This window comes from Astatotilapia calliptera, chromosome 5 (genome assembly GCF_964374335.1).
Source record: "Astatotilapia calliptera chromosome 5, fAstCal68.1, whole genome shotgun sequence".
NCBI classification, from domain to species: Eukaryota; Metazoa; Chordata; class Actinopteri; order Cichliformes; family Cichlidae; genus Astatotilapia; species Astatotilapia calliptera.
This window is the reverse complement of record NC_137426.1, coordinates 31,243,008-31,268,638: the sequence shown is the minus strand read 5'-3', so window position 1 is coordinate 31,268,638 and position 25,631 is coordinate 31,243,008. Positions and strand designations below refer to the sequence as shown.

Sequence of the window (25,631 nt, the reverse complement as noted above, 5' to 3'; positions counted from 1 at the left end):
GTACTTTTCTCTGGTTTCTACCTCATACCTAAACTGGACTAGTTAGAGGTTAAGTGGCTTCCTCTCTGATGGGACTGTGGCTGCTCACGGGGAACTCTGAACAAGTATCTGCTGAAGAACATAAAGAAATAAAATGCAGAAAAAGCAGCATCATGTTTTGTGCAGTCAGGTTATTTCTAAAACAATCCATACCAGCACTTTTGAGCTCCAGATGGGAATGAGCATGCTCAGAGCTGAGGTTTGTGGGCACAGTGTTCTGTGGCTTTGTCACTAAAGCAGCTGATTGGTGCACCATTTGACCGATTGCCTTCAAGGGGTCAATACTGTGATTATTTCTATGCAAAGCTCATTGCGGACTGTGGGCACCGGGCAGCGGTTCAAAGGTGATATCTAGAGGTCACTGCGTGTTGAGGCCTTTGTTCAGGCTGCCCTCGTGCCACACGAGCGCTCATGGACAAAAACGTCACAAGAAGTGGGGCGTGTGTCTTTAAAATGCAATACGTCAATAACCAAGATGGGCTTCAGTGGTGAGATTTCATGGTGTTAGCCAAGCTGCCACTTGGTCCACGGATTCTTGATCCCCATGTGGTTTGTCTTTAAGCTCCTTCTTACTGGGTGGATAGGGAGGGGGCATGCTGAGGATTGGCTGGTGAGCATCGACTCAATCCTCTTTTGCAGTTGTCACCCTGATGTGTTTAAGAGGACTGCATTGTCTCATTCCTACCAAAGGACAGCTGGTGTAGGCTTTTGTGAAGCATTTTCAGCAGAGCTTTGCTATTAATCTAATACAACATCCAAACTGAGACTTTCATGAATGCCTCCCTGTCTGCGTGTCTTCATAAAAGTTCGAGCAAGTAAATGCGTCTTCTGGTTTTTGTTTTCTTGTTCTGCTGGCTGTTGATGGGGAGGAGTCACGGGCAGGGATTTTATAAACAATCCCATCTTGTCTTTTCCAGAAACCCTCTCATCCAAGCTGATGTTCTGCGATGGCTGAGTGTACAAGCAAAATGTTCACTGGAGGGGAAAATGACAATAAAGATGACATGTTGACTCTAAATGAAAGTCATCTGCAGTCAGGTGATAATAATAGGCTCAGGACAGTGAGATCCAGGCCCTGCGAAGGACAAAAATCCCTGGAGTGAGGGTAGATAAAGGCAGATGAGAAGATAAAACGTCCTTTTCCCTTTGGTTTAGTAAGTGTTATTGAATATGTGAATATGCATGATCTTGAGAACATCTCAATATCACTTTGTAACTTTAGCCTGCTGAGACAAAGTTGGTCATTTTCTCTTACAGTTAATTTCATGATGCAGACTATGTGTGCTACAGTGTGGCTAACACTCTGTTTTATCCCTCAGTCCTTTACTGTGGAGGCTCCATGCAATACTAAGGCCTTTTTAGTATCATACACTAATTTATATCATAAAGAAGTCTGAGGGGAGGTTCCTGGGTGGGCTTGAATCTTGCTGTGGAGAGTTTGCATGCTTTCCCTGTGCTTGTGTGGACCCTCACCAGGTAATCCGACAACCTCAAACAGAACAAGATGCACATTTGTGAATCTAAACTGATCATGGATGTGAGGTAGGTCAAGTGTTTGAAGTGTATAGAATAAAATACTGCATGAGGGTGTGGTTAAAATGTAACTTGTAGTTTAAAGCTCTTTGACAATAAAGACAACCAAAGAAAAAAATGTGAGTACATTGATCTATTTATCTCGCCTACCTCGCACTTAGTATGTCCACCAGTGAAAATGTGTCTGCAGAGGACTATTTCCTGTTGTTGGCCACGTTCGGTGAATGTCCTGTGTTAAAGTTGCTGTGTAGAATCCAATTTTTCCAGGGTCAATAGTCTAATATCTAAACCTAATATCTTTTGAGTGAGGCATATACCCCCACAATCTGAGTACAGAAGATAACAATTTCTGCCATTAGAGGTTCAACATACACATCTGTGGATTATGCATCAAATGTTTCTCTCTGTCTGTTTTAGCTCTGACAACCAATCCAGGCGCACCTTATGACAGTGGGATAGACTCCAGAATACCCATGACCTTTAAGTGATAAGCAACAAAGAAGATTGACGGACGGACGGACGGAGAGAGGGATGGAGGAGGGATGATTATAGCAGATACTTCACTCTTGATCGATTAATTTACATGAGTACAGGAGATTCAATACATATTATTGAGCACTAAAGCTGAAATAGATTAGCCTTGAATTCACCTTTAAACTTTTACTTTGCTGAATCATATTTTCATTAACTACCCTGTTTTTTCTTTTAAAACAGCCACAGGCAGATGAATAATACAGTATGTGCACACAATAACAGCACATGACTCTGCCAGAAGTTATAACATGCACTAACATCAAACAAAGCAACACTTACAACTGGAGTCTCGAGAGAAGCTGATGAGATTATATGGATTAAGGGCATGCTGGTGGGACATTTGTATGCAAACACTATGACTGAAGCATGTATAAACACTGAAGACTATTTTTGCCTGAGAATCCATCTAGGGTTTTTTTTTTCTCCCAGAGAGAACCCCAAGAGAATAAAATGTGAGAAGTTTGAGAGTCAGAAAGAAAGATGGCTGTCATGTCTAGCATGAAGGTTACACAGGCAAGCTGTTTTGAGTGGGAACACTTTTCAAGCTGGGAAGAGTTCCTCATGGATTTTTTATTTTTTTTGTCTCTAAACCAGCAACTGAAATCACCTCCGAGCTCTCGGGCTGCTGGAACCTGATTATGAATCTTCACAGTGATTCCCGGCAGAGTGTCCCAGGAAATGAATCCATCCATTCGCAAATCAGTTTCACTCCCAGCTTTACCCTGCAGGTGCTCAGTGGCCACAGGAGGTTATCCACCACTGTACTTACCAAGAAATGGCAGAGAAGGCAAGAGCAGATTCTTGATCCGTCTTTGATGTCGCCCTACCCACATCCCCAAACTCTCCACCTCTCAGTGTTCCCGCCATAAATCCTTCCATTTGACTGAACGGCTGACCTCTCTCTCAAACTTGGGCAAAAGCTGCAGAGGATTCCACGGAGAGCTCATGCTTGGTTACTAGGCAGATATCATTAATATTTAAAGACTGTGTTCTTGTGCATGTTGTGGTGTAAATTCATTTCTTTAGTGGTGCAAAAGCTACACGCTCTCTTGGGATAAAATAGGGAGACTCCTCGGGATGTGAGATTGCTCCGCTGAAATTGTCACACACAGCTGACAGAATACAGAGGAACCCACTTACTCTGTGTTTGCTTATTCATATCCTGAAGCCAAAAACCTTTGAGCACATACACAAAGACACTCTGCAGCCTGTGGCAGGAATGTTTCTCAGCTGTTGTATGTGTGCTAGAAGTCTGAATTTAGTGCATACAGGTAGACTTAAAAAAGGCTGATAGGCATGTGTCCTATTGTTGGGATGCATGACTGAAGACGGTGAAGGAGGAGCGAGCGTAATGAAACACCTCTCAAATCTGTTACATTGGAAGAAGGCAGCTAGACGGGGAGAGAAGGAGGTGGAAAAAAGAAAAAGAACATGTGAGAAAGTGATCAGGGTGTGTGAGCAAGAAAATGCTGCCAAATCTGCCCAGCAACCACTTTTAGTTTAGCAACCACCAGCTGACTGACTAAGAGCTTTGTTGCTCCATTTGACCTTTTCAACCTGTAATGTCAGTGTTGCTGGTAAAAGCTGAGCTGCTACATTAGCTCCAGGAGCTGACTGTAGACTGTCATGTCTCTCTCACACACACACACACACACACACACACACACACACACACACAAATATATCTCTATGTAAATATACACGCATACTGTCATAACAGGCTGTCAGAAAGAAGAGAGCGTCAAAGGAGCACTGAATGATGAGTAATTACTGTCACTGTAGTAAGAGAGAAAACTACACTACAGCATCAGACTGTACATTGCTACACTGCCTGACAGGACAGGGAAAACAAAAAGGGAATATATATTTTCCTTATAATTTCAGATCTGGAATAATATTCCACCTGTAATGAAAAACTCCATTGATGAAAAGTAGCCTTTTTGGCTAATTACGCAGCCATGGATTGTTTTGTCTTCTGCTCTTAAACAAAAATTTCCCCATATTTAGCTACTCTGCAGATTAGTTTTCTATAATCTGTTTCTTGTTTTTTGGCCACTAACTTGGGCTACACCCGTGTCTAATAGCCAAAAATAAAGCTTTATTAAAGTTTCCTCTGTGTTATCAACGGGAGATGAAAGTAAAACTGATTTGCAGCAGCACCACAGTCCTCAGGTGACATGTTAGAAGACAGATTGGTCCCTGCATCCTTTAGTGGCTCAGCCTTCTTGTGCTGGACAATGCTCCCTCACTCAAACAAATCTCAATAACAAAAGTAGGGAAGGAGGAAGGGCAGGGCAGACTGCGTGAAAGGTGGGGCAAAAGATGGAGAACCCGTCCTCTCGAGGCAGATAGTTTATAAAAAGAATTCAGTTCTGGGAGCACGATTTGGCAAAAGGTTTGATGCAGCGGTTGAACGGTGCTGGAAAAAACACACCTTGGATTAAAACCCTCACCTTTTTGCTTTATCAGCTGGGTGCAAAGTGGGCTTACGAATCTGTTTTCTTCATCATAGCAGGCGACTCGCACTTTAACGAGAGTTGGGAGTTTGGTTCGCAGTGGCTCTGGCCAGCCAGCGCCTCAGCCTGCTCCCCGCAGCATCACTTGGCTCGTGCTCAGCTGACTGTCAGTTGTCCTGACAGCCTGACCTCCCGGAGGCTCACACAGCCAAATGCCACATCACACCAGGCTCGGCTCCGGCCCGCAATCATTTTCACACACACACTCCCCCAACCCCTGCTATTGACAATACCTGGAAATGAGAGCTATTTGATTGTTTATCTCTGTTTCTGCAGTGTACAGAGAGTAGAAAGAATAAAATGTTATCATTACACACACTGCCTCCACCGGGAGATCATAAGTATTTGTTCTATAAATCTAAAGCACTCCTACAGCTGCACATTCCTATGACAAGAGCTAATTTCAGTGATGCTTACTTGTCTCTAATTCTCTGTGCACCTGGCAGTCTTCAGAGCAAAAGTTTTTTTTGTTCCGTCCAGCAGCTGAGACATTAAAGTTTGGGTTTGTTGCTTTACCTCGCAGCCTGTTTTGAAGCTGGTTATGTTATCTAGAGCTCAGCAGACGCAGTGTTTCATTCTGTGATGAGATGACAAGCCCTGATAAACTGCAGTGTTTACTGCACAAGTTAACAGAGCCAATCAATAGCAGCACTCGATACCTTGAATACAGAACGGCTGAAGTAAGAGTATATCATCACCTGGGGTAATGAGAAGAAACGGAGGTCTTTATAGAATACATTATTATGATAAACAAGAAAAAAAGAAAGAAAACAAAGGCTTTTCATTAAACTTTTTTTCTCCATCAAGTGCTATGATCTTAATAGGTTACTACTGGAATCAGACCAGGAGCACAAATGATACAAAAAGAGGGACAAGGACATGAAGGCAGGACATGATGTGGTAAAAAAAAAAACACACAATAAGGAAAAAAGCATGAACAGAAGCATCAACTAGTTCAGGCCATCAACCCAAGGTAAATTGTATCACACAGAGGTGACATGCCTCAGTCACCTCAAGTCATGTGCAAACACACGTTCACAATTTGGAGATCTATTTAAGCAACAAAACCTCTCATCTCTTCCTCTAACATGCCAGCACAGCTGCTGCCCAGGACCCTCAGCCCACCTGCAGGCTCTGGGGAGATATTTACTCACACTTACCCTTCCATAGTTTTATATGCAATATATTTGGTGAGAATGAAGGATAGTTCACCGCTCTATCACATTGCTAATGTGGAAAAGCAGAGAGTTCCCAGGGCATAAAACATGAGGTATCCAAAAACAAAACAAAAAAACAACTGCCAATGCCAAAGTGGAGATTTGATTGTGGATCATAGCGAAATGTATATGTTTTTATACTATTTCTATCATGTACTTTCTATTTTGAATATAATAACCATTCTATTATTTTGAAGTGCACTTTACACAGTGTCCCAGCTGTTGTTTTCACACGTGTCTGGCCACAGACAAAAATAAGCGCAGACAGATGTGGCACAGACAGAATGTGTTTTTTTGCTGCTGCACTTGGAACCCTTCACACCTCTGTCATGATATAAGTGTGGATTCCAGTACAACCTTTTGGGGGCTTAATGGAGTCGAGTGCATTAGGTACAAGTGCAGTATCAAGGCTTCTTAAAAACTTGGGCCAGTGCAGGAGGACTTTTTGGCACTCTGGAGTTGCAATATGAGCACTTGAGGAGCAGATCAAACATGAGGAGGAGTGAGAAAAGATGAAGCAGTGTTTGGTGGACTTCCAGGATGCAGGCCTTGGAGTCTGTGTACTGTAGCCTGGATGCAAATATTCTACGAAACAGCATGTGATAGAGCTGATTAGCATGAATTTAAGAAAGCAGAGTGAAATATTTTCCAATGAGTGAATTATTCTCTGGTCACGGTAAATCCAAACAAACATGTCACTTTAAGCATGCCAGTGCTTTCAGTATATCTGTCTCATCTTTGGCTCTTGGCCCATAAGAGGGAAATCAAATTCTTTACAAGCCGGTCCTGTTTTTGTTTTGATTTTTTAAAGCTAGATGTGTCGTTTTTATCAAGCGGGAGAAATGAGGCATCTATATTTAACTTTGGAGAGCTATTGAGCAGGATGGTGCATGCGGGACTGACTCAAAATAAACTAGAATGACTGTGTTTGTGCCAGAGGAGGAACGTGTCACACTGTGCAACAGTATTTCTCATTAATGCGTTTTTAATAGCTTTTGGAAACAATGCACTTTTGCTTCCAAAAGCCACAATGTGGGAGGAATCCAGGCTGCAGTGGTCACATTTTTCAACACATTGTTTTACATATGCAAACCGAAGCTTTACAGAGAGACATAAACAAAGGCTACGCACTCATCGGATTAGCCATGATTTTAAAAAAAGGTGAGGGATTTCATTGTGAGTCTACTGTTGGAGAGCCACTGTCTGTGAGCTCTCTGTGGCACTGAAGTCACTGCTGCTCAATAAAGAAACTTTGATCTGTAGATACTTGGAGGTCCTGGTTTCATTTAGGACCTAACACACGTTTAAACAACTACTTATTTATTTAGTTATATATTTATTTTAAATGGTAGAGTGGTACATTGAGCCTTTCAGAAGTGCAGAGGTTTTCTTTGGCTGCAATGACCTGACTCATGAAGATAACTTAAATCAGATGATCTGACGCCTTAGAGTAGAAAGTATCAAAAACCCACTTTTTCTTGTGCGCATCCAATATGCAGACATCCTTGTATTTCCCTCCACCTTCATTAAGCGACTTGGAGTGTGTAGGTCCAGCAACACAACCCATCTGTCTCCATCTGTCTATGAGGACCAGAAAAGACATATAGACCTGCAGATAAGCCCTCTTCTTCCTGCCTGCCTATCTACCTCCTAATTTTCTCTTCATGTCACCAAAGGTGGCTTTGATGATAGACGCTCCTGCTCAGCCTGCAGCACAGTATGAATCCTGGTAGACATCTACAGCTGCTTTGAAAATCAAACTAACAAGGTGCTTGTGCAGCTCCTTATGTGCTTTGCGCTCATGTGATTTCTACCTTGTTGGAAATTAGCATTTGGCTAATGTGTCGTGTAATGTATGAACAGATCTCACGTTTTCTTGCCGTTATCGCCACATAAGTCACAGCTAGAATAAGTGTAAAAATTAGTGCCTAGCATGAGTGCTTGCACTTGCCTCCCAGGCACCCGGCTCTCTCGTGTGAAGCCCTGCATTAAGATGTTGGCGCTTCAAAGTGAAGGACACTCGTGGAGCAAATTGATTTTAGAGTACAGTGCTCGAAGCCTTCCAACAAAGACTTTTCCAACTAGTGAAAGCGAGCAATCGCTAGGAATGTGCTTTGACCGCACATGTTTAGGGCATATTTAATCGCAGATTGCGACACTGTTGCGGTGGATTTAAGGGAAACTTGAGGTGTTACCACTCTCTGCGCGAAGCCTTGTGGAAAGTAACCATTTTTCATTTAGGGTCTCCTCTTCAACCCCTTTACATCTCTCTCGGTTTTTTTCTTTTCTTTGATGCAGTTGCCATGCACTCTGAGATGTGACAACAGGCCTGAGAGGGAGCGGGAGCAGCACGCTGAGCTGCTGCGCGTAACGCTGGCTCCATAATCTCCTTGTCTTGCTGCAACCGTGAGCAAATGGATTCTGGAAATGCTAATGCTTCATCATACACGGTCGCACAGATGCTAATGGAGCCAATGTGCTTTCCAGCCTGCAAGCCAGTTTAATGATTCTGCATCCAGCTAAATTTATATTTAAAGGTCGCAGCATGAGATTACTCCTGCCCTTTGCACATTCTTCCTGTGTGTTCTCGATGTCATTATTTCACATGGGTGATGTAGGGTCGGTTTGGAATATTGCATCAATTAGGCCCCAGTGACCGGTAATTGTTAAAGAAGAGCATGGTGCCAGTGTGGTGATATTTGGTGATTTTGTTTTCAGTTTTCTCTTATCTTGTACTTTTAGAGCACTGGCTGGAACTGATTTGTCTTATAGAATTCTGTTAATGGAGGTGTGGAAAGCTTGGAAGAAGAGCAAGTGTCAACATTATTAAGAGTCTGAAAGGGAAAACTGGCAAAGTACTGTCAAAGCAAGCAAGAGAAGCAGACCCATCTGCTTCTGAACAAGTTATCTACCTGATAACTATGACCAAAACCTTTAATGCAATGACAGGACAATTACAAAGACAGGTTCATCTCTAAAGCCAGAAAAAGACCATGAGTGACTTTCAGTGCTGGTATGTGCTCCTGACTGAGACTATTGGACCATTCCTTTTTCTTACGATCATGCATTTCATCCACAAAAACTTGTTTTGTTTTGTTTTTTTGTTTTAATGAAGGGATAGGGGGTTATATATAATTGATACATGATTGTAACAATGGAAACATCCATTGCATTTGGGTTACTACCTCCCTATAACCAAGCCTGTATGACGTCCACTTGTGCCAAGAGAGTAGTGCAGATTATAGTGAGGTTAAAGAAAACCAGTTGGCATCATGTGTGCTTCATTGTTTAGTTGTTTAGGTTTTTTTATGGTATCATGGATTGCCCAATTTGCTTATTCTTCGTGGAACTCTTTCATTGCCATCTTACTATCTCAGAATGAACAAAAATTGTTTTATCAGCACTGTTTGTCTATATCACAGTATGCTTTACAGTATGTTTTGCAAGCCACGACGACATTTTTCATGATGACGAGGCTCCCATCTTAATTTCTTCCATCCACTAAAATTGAAATATTCCTGAGTTTTCATTAATATCTGTATCATAACTTATTTTAGGAACTTTAGAATCCTTTTTAGAATCGAACATTCAACTCAGGAGTCGATGTTCGGATTTAGAACATAATAATAATAATAATAATAATAATAATAATAATAATAATAATAATAATAATAATAATAATAATAATAATAATAATAATAATAATAATAATAATTCTCCCGTGTCCAGTAACACATTATATTGTCTTCGAGGTTTGCATCTAAAGGAGGCTAAAAGGGGAAGTTGTAGGTCCACCACTTCACCCGCAAACCCCCAACCCACACACATCCTCCCCCCATACCCCACGCCCCATGCTCCGCCACCCCGCCGCCCTCTCCTGCCTTTGTTCTCATCACAAGCCCGGAGCAGATGGTGCTCTGCTTTGCGTTGGCCGGCGGTGACAGACAGGCGCTCTCAGCCAATAGCCTGCTGGGTAATCAGCTGAGCGGTCTGGACAGCGCCAGGTGTTTTTATAATTTTTCTTCTCCCATCCGTAGGAGGAGGAGGTGCAGGCTGTGGCGGTGGTGATAGTGGTTGTGGCAGAGCGGAGGAATATCGGAGCGACAACGCAGTCGGTGGCGGGTTGCAGCAGGTTCAAGATCTCTGTGCAGACCACACCATGCCTCTCTCCGAGGCGCCCTGGGACTGATCGGATACTCGGAGCGACAAATCGCTGTAAACAGCCGCCAGCTGAACCCACCGGGATACCGGAATATGTGTTAGGACGCTGTTTGATGAGCCCCGTTCACTTGGCACCGGTGGCGTTTATTGTTGTGTGCTGACGCGTGTGTCTGGATAAAGGACCCCGTGCGCTCGGGAACATCAGACTGGAATGCCAACAAGGTGAGACCCGACAGGAGGAGGGGAAGGAGAGGTTCCCTCTGCTTTATCGCGTTAGTTTCCTCTCATGAACTGTAATTTCTATAAGAAAGAAATGAAAGCGAAGATGCCAGAAAGAGATTAGTGATGTTTGATGTGTGTAGTGATTCACAGAGTGTGGATATCCGTCTCCCCCTGCAAGAGACACGCAACGAGTTTGGGTATATTTAGGATGCAGACGCACTCAAGGGCATTTTTTTATGCATGCAGTCTGGTTTCAGCCCATCAGTTCAGGTTTGCAGTCTTCTCTGAACACACGTGAGAGCGTTTAACCTTACAGTGCACGACACGTTTCGACTCTTATTACGCCTCGAATCTTATTCCACCGAAAACAAACTTTGATCTCGTTGCGGCACTTGCCGTGCCAGCGGGGGCTAAGTGCGGCGTGCTCGGCGATGCGCGTGGATGTGATTTGCATATTAATGTTAAAGTGTGTCGGCAGATGTCTCGATCCCTCCGGTTTAAGCGAGAAAAAAAAATAGTCGCCAGAGTCTCCTTATGAGGGAGGGGAGGGGGCCCACTGCGAAAGATGCTGTGCTGAGAATGGGGTTGCAATAGCGGGGGGTCCATTGTGGCTCACAAACGCTGCTTGTGTCGCTGCAGCTGTTGCGCTTTTGTGACGGGAGACTGCTGCCGCTTCCTTGCATCACTCAACGAAACTTCAGGCAGACGTGGGGTTCGCTGTAGAGAGTTCAGGTTTGTTTTTGAGTGTTTTAATGCGTGGAGTCTTGCGTAATCGCCTCACTTTTTCTTTATTTTTATTATTATTTATATTTCTGCTGTCTATGGCCTCTTCCCGAACCCAAAGCGCCCAGAGTCGTGTTTCCTCGCAGAGAGCTGTGGGTCAAATTAAAGTGCCGCCTCAGCAATTTAACATTAGAGGCTTCTCTGTGCAGTTTTTTTAGTAGAGTTAATAGTGTTTAAAGGTTGGACATTCGCTTGGCCTTCTTCAGTTGATTCTTTCACTCAGATTTGCAAAGCAAACAGAAGGTCAAATCGTTCATCACAACCGAGTGAGCTGGATGAGGCAGGATCACCTGATTGATTTTCTTTTTCATGCCAAGGGAGCATCTGGTCTCACATGGACAAAGTGCGCACACACCACCAGGCTCTCTTTTTCACACACACACACACACACACACACACACACACACACACACACACACACACACACACACACACACACACACACACACACACACACACACACACACAGTCTCCTACTGTGCATATGTTGCAGGTGTCTTTCTCTACATCTATCTCTGTGTAGGGTTTTTAGGAGACATCGAAACTCATGGGAGGGAGGTTAAAGCCCCCACCCCCACCACCGACAGTTAGGTCACTATTATTCCTGTAAGAAGGGCTGAGGCGTTGAAGCTTTGTCTTCCACAGACACTTTGGTAAAGACATTAGTATACAGGCTGCGTGCATGGTATGGTGGGAGGGCTTAAGTGATAGGTGGTAGTGTGTTATTAAAGTCCCAGTGTGGAGAACAGACGAGTGATAACAGAAGTTGGTTGGAGTGAATGGAAACTGAGTGCTAATCATAGTGAAAATCTGCGACAGCTGTTTTTGGTCTTCAGTGTCTCTCTTTCTTTTTTTAAACTTATTTTGTCCTGTTGTTGTTCCTTTTCTTCCAGCACTCCTCTCCGACCTGTCAGGGGCTTGACAGGAAAGAGTCTATTTGCTTACATAACACACTTAACTGTCATTCAACTAACATCATCTTTTGAAATAATTTAACTCCAAGTGCTGCAGGTTAGGTGTCACAGGTGCAGTTTAAGCTTTTAACTAGGCAGATTTACCAGCTTGGTGAAAGTAGGATCGTCATAGCAGGAAGCTCTGGGATTGCTTTCCAAATTCTAAAATAGCTTTGCTGGAGAGCTTCTGTAAAATTAACAAAAGCATAAAAGGTTGTATTTACTAGAATATCTGCCTTGCACCCAGTGCAGTTAAGGGAATTGGTGTAAAAAAATGATGGCAGAAAATGACTCTTCTGTTGACCTTCAGTCTCAGTTTCATGTGAATCAGCGCTTAAACCACAGCATCCTGCTTTTCCCAGAATGTAGCTTGATATCAGGGATTTTTTTGTGTATGTAAGTGTTCAAAAGCATGTTTCAGAGTTACAAAATATATTGTTTGCCACATTTCCCCAGCTAAGTAAAGCTTTTTGTGTCCATAAACTGAAATCCATGTGTAAAATTTATGGTGCGCACCTTTAATCAGCTTTGTAACTATAAAACATATTTTATATTTGCACGCTTTGATCATTTATGCTCTTATCACTTCCTCTTTGACCAGATAAATGGCATGTATTCCCACATGTAAGAGTTTAATAAAACATTTGTGCATCTGGTGTGATCACAGTTGAATAAGAAGTCTTTAGGATCATAGAGGAAGACCTGAAAAAAAAAAAGCTTTGACAAAACAAAGTATGAAAAAGGTAAAAAAAAAAAAAAAAGAGAGAAAAAGTTCTTCTCCCCCCAAAAAACCCTGGAATTTTTCAGGACAGTCAGGCTTTGATGTTATCCACTGATTTCCTTTATAAAACGTAGAACACAGCAGTAAGCAGCCCGCAACAGACGTGTGTAGTTTTGGCAAAGTTGACAGGAGTTGCCAGGCTAGAGCGTGCAGAAGGCAGCAATCCAACATCACACAGTCTTCGTACCAGGGACTTGGCTGATTAAAAGCTGATCCAACAGCACTGGACACTGTGTTCTCTCATACACCTGTCGGGTGATATTTAGAACATTTGTAGGAAGGTGTGTCACTGTGACTTTTGTGGAAATTAAATGAAAAGCACAGTCCTTTTTGACTTTTTTCAGTCAGCACTTTGAGATCTTTAACAAACACATTGCTGCTGCAGCAGTAGCTTATAGGAACATCATCCAGTTATAACAGGTCATCAGTCATTGGTGAATTGCTTTTAGTCTTCCCATAAATAGATACATATGTAGAGGTGAGAAAAAAGTAGACAAAAGTGACATCAGTAACTGAACAAAGATCATCATTAAAAATAATTATCAGCACTAATGTCCTTGCAGCTTTACTGTCACTCTTTACTGCTTCAAAGTTGATATCTGTCATTCTCTTTGCTATTAAAAAGCCCATAAACAGGCTCAAGTTTAATTCGGTCCATGGAGACGTTTTATTTTAAAAAATTTCTTCCCTATTATTTTTCTCATCGGCTGTTTTAAAAGTCAGGGGAAAAGCTGGTTTAAAAAGTGGCAATTATCGTTTTCCATCCTCAGAGGTGACATTGCTGATAATCCCATTTTCAGAAGACACTCCAAAACCCAAATATATTCAGTTAGCTAAGATTTAAATCATCACTTTGGAGACAGTTTCTGGTTAATTTTCTATTGATTGACTATTCATTTGACTGTTTAGTTGTTTCAGCTTTTGTCTGGGTAATTTATCCTGTACTGGGGGGGTTTTTTGGGATCAGTAGCAAGTTCAAACCGCCTGTTTTGTGCCATTTCAACGTCTGCATGTCCCGCTTACTATAAGATCTCACTCACTGTTGTTCCTCCGAGACTCTGTTGTGTAATTCAGACTTGCAGTATGCATCAAATGCACTAAATGCAGATTTCTACACACTGGAAATCGTGGGCTCTCTGGCTGAAGGTGAAACAATTTTAAGAAGTGTAGAAATGAAGCTGTTGTAAAATAAATAATGCGTACATTCCTGGTGATGAAGTAGCCCTGTCATTTCCAGCCAGGGAAACCCTAAAGTGAGTCATCTGCTATGAAATCACTTGAGCCTTCACACTTGCTCATATGTTAATATATGGCAGAAATCCAGCATGGTGACTAATTTGTCACAGTGCTCTCCAAAAATACATGAACGTGTACGTAACACCGGCTATTTGAGACCCTGCAAGGAAGGCAAGTGAAAAGTGCGGATGACCTCATCATCCTAATAATAATAATAATAATAATAATAATAATAAAAAGTTTACATTGCAAGAGCCGCCGAGGAAGGTTTAACCATTATTATTATTATTACATTATACAATATTATTATAATATATAATTATCATTATTTTGTTAACTGACATTTTAGGTAGATTATATTTTTCACTTCGACCTCTTGTTGTGTTATTTGTAGAACATATCGCTTCCCGTCACTCAGGTTCTCTCATCTAATTCAGGAGTGTTTTTGTCACCTCACTTTGGTTCCCTTTGTGTCATGATGTGTTTATAGCCACCCTGGGGTTGTTTATCTCACCTGCTCCGCCTGTAATTTGTTTTCCCTCATTTCTGTTTTATCTGTTTTTTTGTTTTGTTTTGTCTTTTTAATCCGTGCACACTAATAAAGTAAAACTTAAAAGGTGAACCTGGACCAGAAGGGAGAGTTCTATTTCAGGCTCCCGAGAGAGCCCTAATGCAAAACTCTTGTTATCCATTTATTAAATCTCCTTTTCATATTTTGCATGTTACGCTCAGTTGATGTTACATTTAAGGGGAAAAATGCAATCAGACAGACATCATAATTTAGTAGCTTGAACGTTTTCAGAGAGAGACCTTTTGTACTTTATGACAGCGGTCCCCAACCCCCGGGCCTCGGACCAGTACTGGTCCATGAGTCATTTGGTACCGGGCCGCGAGAGTTGAGGCTCAGGTGTGAAATGTATGGTTTTCAGGGTTTTTATCGGTTTTCAGCTTTATTTTGTTATCGTTTTTATCGTTAACTCGGTTTTCCTGGGTCTTTTCTCGTGTGTTATGAATAAATCTTCTTTTTTTCGGTACCGGTACTGGTTTTATTTTGTTGCATTTATCCGCGACACCTTAAAGGCCGGTCCGTGAAAATAATGTCAGGCATAAACCGGTCCATGGCGCAAAAAAGGTTGTGGACCGCTGCTTTATGACATATTCCACTGCACACACAGGAACCACGATTAAGTGCTCATCACAGACACGTTCTACAGATATTGATGCAGGGAAACTGGATGCATTATCAAACACAGTCTTAGCATATTAGCCAGGTCATGACCTGTGGCTCACCAGTTCCTGCAGACAAATGTGATATTTTTAGGGATGTGTGAGGTCAGATGTAAATGCCATGTGTCCCAGTTCCCATTAGAGTGTGAAATTTTAAGTATTGCATCAAAAGTTTCTAAACTGACCGGGGTCGGCTTTTACAGCATGACAGACTCTGTTGTACTGACAGACTCTGTACCTGCCGCTATCCATGCTAAGTGGATGAGCTTCGAAGTTAGCCAAATAAATGGGACCCATCATAATAACAATGGGGAAATTATTCGTTAAAATGTTTTTGATTTAGAGCATATGAAACAAATTAATAAATTGCCTGTTGGTTTCAGCTTTTCTTTTGTATGTTTTTTAATCTTTGAGAGCTTTTATTGAAGCACACATGTGCAGCTGGTGAAAACGAGCTGTAATTGTTTTTTTTTTTTCTTTCTTTTTTCAGATTTATTTTTGTCTTTTGCCTTTATTAAAAAGTGACAAGACAGGAAAGAAGACAGGAAGGTGAGGAAACAGAGTTACAAAAAAACATGATTTGGCACCTGCGTGTACTTATTAATTTAATTATGCATGTAACAATTTGAACAAATGTTATAAAAGCCTCCTTTTCACATTCTATGTAATCTACATGTGAGCTATGCGCCCTGTTGTGATGCTTGAGTATCCACTGAGGTATCAGTGGATTGAGGGCTAACTAAACGGCGGGGTCAGCTCACTTTTTTTGAAAGGAGGAAGCTGAGTAACCGTGAGATACTGTGATGCAAAAGATGGATGTGCTTTGCATTAGACACAGCTTAAATAACCAACAAATGCCTAAATTTCATCTTAATAATGTCTTGTCTTTGTGATGTGTCTCACCAGAGCATTGCACAGCAGAAATCAAGTCTTCCATAGATAATGTGCAGCTGTTTTCACAGGTGTCCGTTTGTGCCCACCCGGGGTAATTAAGTTAATTTCTTTTGGCACTATGAAAAAGTTCTGCCCTACCACGAGATGAGCTTAATGCATTTTGTCAAATCCCAGGAAATGAATCATTAAAGGACACTGCCAAGATCTGAAATTTAGAAAGCAAGCCACAATCCCCCATTAGCGTTAATAGGTGCATCTGGCTTCACTCTAAGGGCTGCTGTGATTACCATAAGATCACTTTGCTAACTGCGTAGATATTGTATTAATAGACTTAACCCACTAATGATGAAGGTGGCAGAGAAAATCATTCAGTTTCCTGTGGAAGGAATTGTGAAACTGATCTTTTTTTTTCTTTTTTGCAGTCATTGCATTGAAACCTATCTGAAGTGTGCCTGTGTGGGTAAAATGTGTAATTATACAGCAAAAGTAGTCATGAGAGCTGAAATGAAAAAGAGTCAAGCAGACTAATGAAAAATAAATGTGTGTCTGTCGAAGAGTTGAGAAGTTTTGCAGTTCAGGTTACCGATGCATTTCTGTGAGCTGTGATGTTAAAACACCTACCCATCGGTGTGATGAGAAGGTGACACAAAACACTTCATAACAAACTGCTATTAATGTCTGAGGTGACAGAGCTGAAATCTCAAGCTGTGGCGTTTGGTTCAAGTGTCCCATTCACAGGTTCAGAGGTACCTGTGGTTAAAACCTGGTTTTTCCTCTTTCCTGCCTTTGCTGTTGTGTTGTTGATTTTTCCTCCACCTCCTGGGTTCTTTAAGCTTCCCTGTGTATTTGTGCTCACAATTGACTTGTGCAACCTTTATCAGTTTTGGCCCCAGACATCTTTCACCCTGTGTTTGGAAAAAAAATCAGGATTCTGATATTTATGTAATTTTCACCTTTTACATGGTTGTAGGTGTATCAAAACAGCATTTAAAGTATTAGTTGTGTTTTATGTACAGTACCAAAAGGGATAAGAAACTTCTTAATCTTACATTGTATAAAGAGGACAAAGCTGACAAAGTTGTCAGCATTCAGCAGGCGGGGAGAATTTAAGATTATCCCCATTTGTGTTTGTTAGGGAAAATGTTCTAAAACACTTCTTCAGTAAAGACTCAGAGAAGAGAAACACACAGAAGTTCTTGCTAGCAAGGGCAGTCTCCACACTAAGAGACTCCAGTGAGAGAACTGCCCTGGTCTTTATTTATACTCTTGAGCGTATGTGTGTGTGTGGTGTGTGTGTGTGTGTGTGTGTGTGTGTGTGTGTGTGTGTGTGTGTGTGTGTGTGTGTGTGTGTGTGTGTGTGTGTGTGTCACTGCTGATCAAAAGGGTCATATAACATACAAACACAAAAGGTACATCCTTGGTCATAAAGAGGGTAGTCTCCCCCAGCAGTTAAAGCACTTAGACTAAAACAGACATAGCTACGTTAAAACAATAAAACAAGGTGCGACCTCTCCCACGCTCCCAGGATGTGGGGGGTGAACCAAGCCTGCAGCCTGCTAGAGATCACACATCTTGTCACTACACAATTGATTATATGCCTCTAAGTATACATGGTTAAACATTTCCTAATACAAATAACTACAAACAGCATCCTACCATAAGCAAACTTATATCACTAAAAGATTATACTGACTACTAAATACAATTTTCCATTGACAGTGTTAAATACAGGAGGGCAGACAATAATATATTCCTACATCTGCCTTATAATGTTGATGTGTGGCATATTTTAAACATGTTTTGCAGTCGTATGTCGTGGATATGGATTTAAACACTGCTTTGAAACACGTCATTTCATTAGGATGACACTGATCTAACAGTGTCAGAATGGACCTTTATCATTAATTGTGCTCTTTTATGCAAAACAATTTCAATATTTACAGAACAAGTTTAAAAAGGTTACATATACTGTCATCATCTTTATCCATGTTTCTGAAGATATTCCCATGAACTCAGCTAAATCATTTTAAATACTGTATAACAACAGAACATTTAGTCATTGACCAAGTGACAAACAAGCACTTAAACAATTCTTTCTGTAACGAGATTATCCGTGCATTAACGCTGCTCTCGCGCTCTCTAGTCTTAGATTCCACTGATGTGCTGCTATTAATTAAAGTGCCAAGTGACCTGTTTCTCTCCTCTGGGTCTGATTCCAGTACACTACACCCAGCTAATCTGCACTTCATCATCTCCATCTGCCAAACCCCGACTGCGTACGCAGCAATCGTCACAAAATACCAGCCTTTAGCTTAAAAACAAGATCTGTCTCACCAATGCTCCGCCCTGTCCAAGGGGAATCCCTGGTATAGGCGGAACAGAGTCGCGTTGCTGTCTCCTTGGTGCTGTTGCCAGGCAGTTTGCATTCAGATGTATTACTCAGCTTTCTTGCTCGAAAGCCTCTTAAGCGGTATCTTCTTAAGCTGGTGTTGACCACAAAGAAGGTGGAACCATTGTGAAGGCTGCTGTGTGGCTCTACACTGGGTGGGTGGAGTCCTAAATAGACCTAATTAACTTAGGGGGTAGCTTAAGTGTCTCTGTGGTTTACTGAAAAACCACTGAGGACAACCTAATATTACTAATTAGCATTAGTAAAGATACAGCAGTGACAATAGTTATTTGTGCTGTAAAGATGTAAACAAATCGAAAATAGAAGAAAGGATGTTGAATGTAAAGCTGCGCAGCATCGCTTTAAGCCAAGTGCTAAAGTTGATGTGCTTACATTAATAACAGAGACAATGATAATGTAGTATTATCATAGCTATCATATTGGTAAGCCTTCCCATATCTTAGTTTAGCTTTTAAGTATGTTAGCATTTGCTAACAGGCAGTAAGCACAGCTGAAGCTGATGGGAATTTCTTTACCTTTGTGTCTGATTTTGAGAGAAAATACTCGACAAATAAATGAATAAAAAAACAGCGTTGGATTTTAAAAAGTTGTGGCTGCACAAAAAATCTTACATTTCATCTCCAGAGGCAAAAGGGCAAGTTAGATATATTTTATTGGCAGTGCATCCAATGATTATTGAGACAATTCACTCAAAACAGCAACCGTGGGTGCACTAAAAGAACTGCCTGGAGCATCACCAACATAATCTGAATTCATCCAGTGGAAAAGTCAAGGAGTCAGAGTAAAGTTTCTGTAGGGTAGCTGCAATATTGAAGTCCACACCAAAGTCAGCATTATCAGTCCTAGATAAAAATGTAATGACTGTATTTCACTTGCTGTCATACACAATGAGGGGTCTAAAACGTGGCAGTGCTTTCAAGTAAAAGCTGCCAGATTTAATGCTCTATCTTCCAACTCCGTGAAGTAGGTGTTACTGCCATATGGGCTAGCAGATGCCCATCACACCACTTAAAGCTCCTACTCCTTAAACAAAGCGACTGCATGGCCAGATCAAGGTTTCTCTTCTTCTCACAACTAACAACCCACTCCTTGAATTTGTAGTCTTAAGCCTTGTTAGAGCTGAACAAATAAACTTTTGACATTCTTCTTTCTATATTCAGCTATTTGTGAAAAAAAAAAAAATCCTAGGCCCGCTGAAATCATTTTTTTTCATGTTTGCCCCAAATTCTGAATGCTGAAGACACTGCATTAAAAATTAAGCAGTGCATCTTTTTTTTGTTTTCTTTGAGGCTTGGCATGTACCAATATCTCACAGGGTGTAATGATGTTCGGAGAAGCTAATGATCGAGTCCTTATGGGCCTGTTGGAGAGATGAAAGCCCTCGATGGAATATGAGCTGTTTCCAAGTAGTTCAGAGCAGTGTTTTGTGCATGCATTGTAATGAGCTGAAATTGCATTTTCTCAAAACTGTTGATGCTGCACATAATGACAAGTCTCACAAGGATAGTGGAGAGGCAGTTGTTCTTACTTAATCTTCTGTCTTGTGTAATTGCTGCATTTATGAGAGACATTAACGATCTTTGATATTTCATTAATTCCTACAGATAACAAGATTAAGCAGAGGGTACATCCATGTCGGGGTAACTGTGAGGTGTACTGTGACACAGTAGCGCTTTGACCTAAATGCTAATATCAGCATACTAACACGCCCACGGCAGCAACAATACTGATCTTTAGCGGGTATAATCTTTACCATGTACCATGTTATAATATAGGCTCACTTAAGTTTTAACATAAATTTCTGTATCATGTTTCATCCAATAGTGAGTGAGATATGCAAAAAGAACAGTCAGAGAGGCACAAAAGTCATTAAGGATATACTAGGCTGGTCTCAGTTGCACCTGTACCTTGCCCAAGCACAATTGCTATCCCCTCCTCCCATCCCCCCACTGGTAAGTGCTCACACTGCACCTAATGATTCTGGCCTGAGCACACTTCACGTTGTCTCAGCATTTCAACCCATTCTCTCCCACGCACATTCACGCTTTTGAGAAGTGCTCTTGCAGAGCTTAAGGAAGTTTCTGATTTTCTTTTAACATTTTGTGGCTTAATTGAGTCCATATTTGGAAGCAGTGACACACTGTCCTCTCACATGCCTTATAGATTTGTTAATTACTTCATTTTTACAAGGGCAGCTGTCATTGAGGAAGGATTTGGGTTCTGTGTTTGGTTGCTCAGTAATCACACTACGTGTATACTATGCTCAAGTCCAACTGAACATCATCTGGGCCAACATCTTCAAGAACTCTGGAGTGCAGTACAAAGATCAGAGGTGCTCGGACACAGTACCCATAGTGGGGATACACCCTAAGATCCATTTTCGGGGCAACAAAGATATTTGTAAAGCTTGAATTAGCACCAGTGTCTGGATATGGAAATAGTTGCTATTCCAGTCTGGACAACAAACCGGTACTGGTGTTGTCTTTTCAAATCTTAGGGCCAAGATAACAAGCTAGCTAAAAAGTATCAATCCTTTATATTCTAAAAATGAGATGGAGATTATTTTCAGTATAATGACATACATGTTTTCTTCTTCTTTTCAGGTTATCCTGAAACTCAAAGATCCTGCTGTGAATTTCCTGAGCATTTGATTTCATGGACTTAAGGACATAATCTGTGGAAAGTCTGGTTGATGACTGTAACACACCGTTTTCCCAAGTCATTGGACCCACCTGCTGTCCCTCTCCATCATGGCTAGATGGAGGTTAGACTGCCTTTTTCTGGGCCAGGTGTTTATTGGCCTGATCCTGGTATCAGCAGGGTTATCTTTTGTCCAGAGCAATGAGTGCCCCCAGCTGTGCGTGTGTGAGATCCGACCCTGGTTTACCCCCCAGTCCACGTACAGAGAAGCCATCACTGTAGACTGCAATGATCTTCGTCTGACACGCATTCCAGGAAATCTTTCCAGTGACACTCAGGTTCTCCTCTTACAGAGCAACTATATTGCCAGGACCAGTGAGGAGCTAGAGCAGCTGTTTAACCTAACTGAGTTGGACCTATCCCAGAACAATTTCAGTAGCATTCGAGATGTTGGTCTTACCAATATGTCCCAGCTCACCACACTTCACCTGGAGGAGAACCAGATCACTGAAATGCCCGATTACTGTCTGCAGGATCTCAGCAACCTGCAGGAACTCTACATCAACCATAATCAGATCAACACGATCTCTGCCAATGCCTTCTCTGGGCTCCATAATCTGCTCAGGCTTCACCTCAACTCCAACAAACTCAAGACCATCAACAGCCAGTGGTTTGAATCTACACCCAATCTAGAGATCCTAATGATTGGGGAGAATCCTGTTGTTGGAATAATGGACTTTAATTTCAAACCACTGGGCAATCTGAGAAGCCTTGTATTGGCTGGAATGGATTTGACAGACATTCCTGGAAATGCTTTAGTAGGACTTGACAATCTTGAGAGTCTCTCGTTCTATGATAACAAGCTTGTCCGAGTTCCTCAGAGAGCACTTCAGAAACTACCTAACCTTAAGTTCTTGGATTTGAACAAAAACCCAGTGCACAAGATCCAAGAAGGAGATTTCAAGAACATCCTGAGACTGAAGGAGCTTGGTATAAACAACATGGGAGAGCTAGTTTCAATTGACCGTTATGCTTTGGATAATCTTCCTGAACTCACTAAGTTGGAGGCTACAAACAACCCTAAATTCTCTTACATCCACCGCCAGGCCTTTCGTGATGTTCCAGCTTTGGAGAGCCTTATGCTGAACAATAACGCTCTGAATGCCCTCTATCAGTCCACAGTGGACTCACTGCCCAACTTACGAGAGATCAGCATCCATAGCAACCCTCTGCGCTGTGACTGTGTCATCCAGTGGATGAGCTCCAACAAAACAACAGTCCGCTTTATGGAACCTCTTTCCATGTTTTGTGCCATGCCAACAGAGTTCAGGGGTATGCATGTGCGTGAAGTTTTGCAGAATAACTTAGCAAACCAGTGCTTGCCCATGATTTCTCACGATACCTTCCCCAGCCACCAAAATTTGGACATTGGAGTGACTGTGGACTTGGACTGCAGAGCCATGTCCCAGCCAGAGCCTGAAATCTACTGGGTGACGCCCATGGGAAACAAGATATCCATCGACACCATATCTGACAAGTACAGCCTCAGTAGTGAAGGTACACTGAGAATTTCTCATATCCAAGTAGAAGACTCTGGCAGATATACCTGTGTGGCCGAAAACTCAGAGGGAGCTGACACTAGAGTGACTGCCATAAGGGTGAACGGCACCCTGTTAGACAGCACGCAGCTTATGAAGATCAATGTCAAACAGACCGAATCTCACTCAATTCTCGTTGCCTGGAAAATAAACTCCAATGTAATGACCTCTAACCTCAAGTGGTCATCTGCAACCATGAAAATAGACAACCCACATATTACTTACACTGCCAGAGTACCCGTGGATGTTCATGAATACAACCTGACACATTTACAGCCAGCAACGGAGTATGAGGTGTGCCTCACTGTCTCAAACATCCACCAGCAAACGCAAAAGTCATGCGTTAATGTGACGACAAAGCAGGCTACCTTCGCCGTTGAAATGTCAGACCAAGGGACCAACACTGCTCTTGCAGCAGTCATGGGATCAGTGTTTGCAGTCATCAGCCTGGCCTCCCTGGGTGTCTACATTGCCAAGAGGTGGAAGAGGAAAAATTATCACCATTCCCTGAAAAAGTATATGCAGAAAACCTCATCAATACCACTAAATGAGCTGTACCCCCCCCTTATCAATCTTTGGGAGGCAGACAGTGAGAAGGACAAAGAGGGTTCTTCTGAGACCAAACCCAGCCAGGTGGACACCACACGCAGTTATTACATGTGGTGAGAGCAGCTTTGCAAGTGGGACACTGTTTTAGGAGCACAAATATACATATTTGCTTCTTTGTGTAAAAGTGAACTGAGCATTTTTTTTTTCCTTTTCCTTTTCTTGTTTCTTGATTTATTTATTTTTTGTTCTCTCAGACTGAAGTGGGCGATGAACCGCCATTTTCAAATCTCTAGTTTAGCATACTGCCTTTTTACCCAGTTTGACACACAACACGGCAGCTTTGTTTAGCTTCCTGGACTTAGTAGTCACTGTGCTTTACTTTTAGTACTCGTTTCGATGAACACAGCATGAGCATCGTCACGGATTCGGTACGCGTGAGCAAAGGAAAAAAAACTGAAATCCAAGATGTTTTTGATTCGTTTCTCTGGCAAAACTGTTAGAGACTGTAATCTTTCTTTCTCTTGTAAAACAGTTTCACCGTTGACTGTTGTGCACTGAAATATATATATATATATATACTAATTTGTCTATCAACTCAAATATAAGCTGACAAAGTATGTTTAGACTTGATATACTGTCTATTGAATAATGTTAGAAATTCTTCCGTAACGTTGTATCAGCTATGATTTAAGTTTCTTTTTGTCCGTTAAAATAACCATATGTTTAATTTAGAGTTTAAGTTTGCAGAGCCACTGCTGTAAGCCAGCAATAGAAATATGAATGTTATAAACTAGGTAACTAGATGTAAGGCTTTTTAACTTTCTTAAATACTTTGTTTCTTATTTTGCTATAATATGTCTACAATCACTGGTTTTGTTGTGGTTTACACACACCAACATGTTGTTCGTTGAGGAACAAGTTAAATAAAATCTTTTTTCCTCACATTTTCTAAACCATGATTTCAACACCAAGCCTTTTTTTTTATTGCAATACCATTCATTTACCATTGTGTGGTGCATGCAGCCATCGATTAATTGATGAATGACAGACCGAAGCAAAGGTTTAACAGCCGAAATTATTCTTAAAGGGGAAAACTCATCATCTATTAATATCCTATGTTGGGTTTTATTAATATCAGTATGATGAGAATAGCTGTAGGTGTTAGGCTGTAACCCAAGTCTGTCAACACTTAGACTTGGGCTGTGTTGATGGGAAGAAAATTGAAGATGCAGTTATCATAGAACAATTTAAATTCTTCTCTCAGAAGACTATAATTACTGCACAATATGCCTTAGAGTAGGTACAGTAACTTGAAAAACCAAGAATTTAGTCAATCAAACCCAAGACAGTGGATGTTTTTGTTGCCATAGCATTCCCAAGTCCATAATAGAAAGAAAACACCCCAGGAAGTATAACATAATCGAGACAAACCAAAGGAAATGGGGACTGTGGATAATCAACAATTACAGTAAAGGCTGCAGCACTGTTTTCCACCAGGCAACCGTTCTAATAATTACCCAACTGTCTCATATTCTCATTTTGCATGTTGTGCTTCATAAATTATACATCATTTCTCAGGCTGAAAATTATTAATCAGTGTGCCATGTTGGATTTTCATTCGCTGGAATATTATTAGCATCATCTGTGCTTCTCCGTCAGTAAAATTATGCAGTGCCCTTTCTGCAAAAAACAAAACAAAACAGAGAAATTCATGTTGAGTAATGTGCAGCCCAGCACTGTCCTAGCGAGGTCCAGAACTACATCGCAATGCAAATCCAAAATGGGATGGCTCTGTGTCTAGAAAAAGTGTCTTTCCGGTGGGAGTCCTGAAGCTCTGTTTGTTTCTGATGTTGACTGACAGCTCTGGGCCTTGTGGTGCAATCAGACGATCTCCGTTTAGTCTCCCCTGACAACATGTTCATTCTCCTGCATGCTCTCTCCGCCCCTTTTCGCCTCAATTATTGCTGCAATGGAGACAAATCTCCTACGCTGCAGGGGGAAAAACAATGGACAGTTCATCAGCCATTCATTACTTTATGTGTAGCAGCTGTTTCTCTGTCATCAATTATAGTTTTCAATGAACAGATATCATCACAGGACACTTACACAATCATTATAGATTGTGCAAGGAAATATCAGGAATGTTGTTCATGCTGCAAGAAGAAGACACCTCATGAGTGGTCGGGCATTTGTAAAACCTGAGCATTGAAAGTGCTACTTTGAAACATCCGCTGCAGTCCTTTAATCTGCAGGAAATGGGCGAGCCTTTATACAGACTCAGCGGGTAGCCTAGTAACAGACCGGAAATCAGCTCATTGGGACAGCTATCAATGAAAGC

At 41.6% G+C, this 25,631-nt stretch overlaps 1 protein-coding gene across 3 annotated transcripts; it reads left to right on the top strand.

Moving 5' to 3' along the window:
• Window positions 1-9,755: 9,755 nt before the first annotated feature.
• On the top strand, window positions 9,756-24,246 carry lrrn1 (leucine rich repeat neuronal 1). 3 transcript variants are annotated; one of them, XM_080302060.1, is made up of 3 exons: window positions 9,756-10,222; window positions 15,693-15,751; window positions 21,110-24,246. In XM_080302060.1, the coding sequence occupies exon 3, from the start codon at window positions 21,257-21,259 to the stop codon at window positions 23,408-23,410; it is 2,154 nt and encodes a 717-aa protein (XP_080158186.1). In that variant the 5' UTR covers window positions 9,756-10,222; window positions 15,693-15,751; window positions 21,110-21,256; the 3' UTR covers window positions 23,411-24,246. The 3 variants fall into 3 exon arrangements, with proteins under 3 accessions (XP_080158186.1, XP_026024659.2, XP_080158187.1); XM_026168874.2 differs by lacking the exon at window positions 15,693-15,751; XM_080302061.1 differs by lacking the exons at window positions 9,756-10,222; window positions 15,693-15,751 and adding an exon at window positions 10,826-10,954.
• The last annotated feature ends 1,385 nt before the right edge of the window (window positions 24,247-25,631 follow it).

Bases quoted from the DNA above. Each gene is read 5' to 3' on its own strand.
- lrrn1 (XM_026168874.2), top strand. From the start codon at position 21,257: ATGGCTAGATGGAGGTTAGACTGCCTTTTTCTGGGCCAGGTGTTTATT.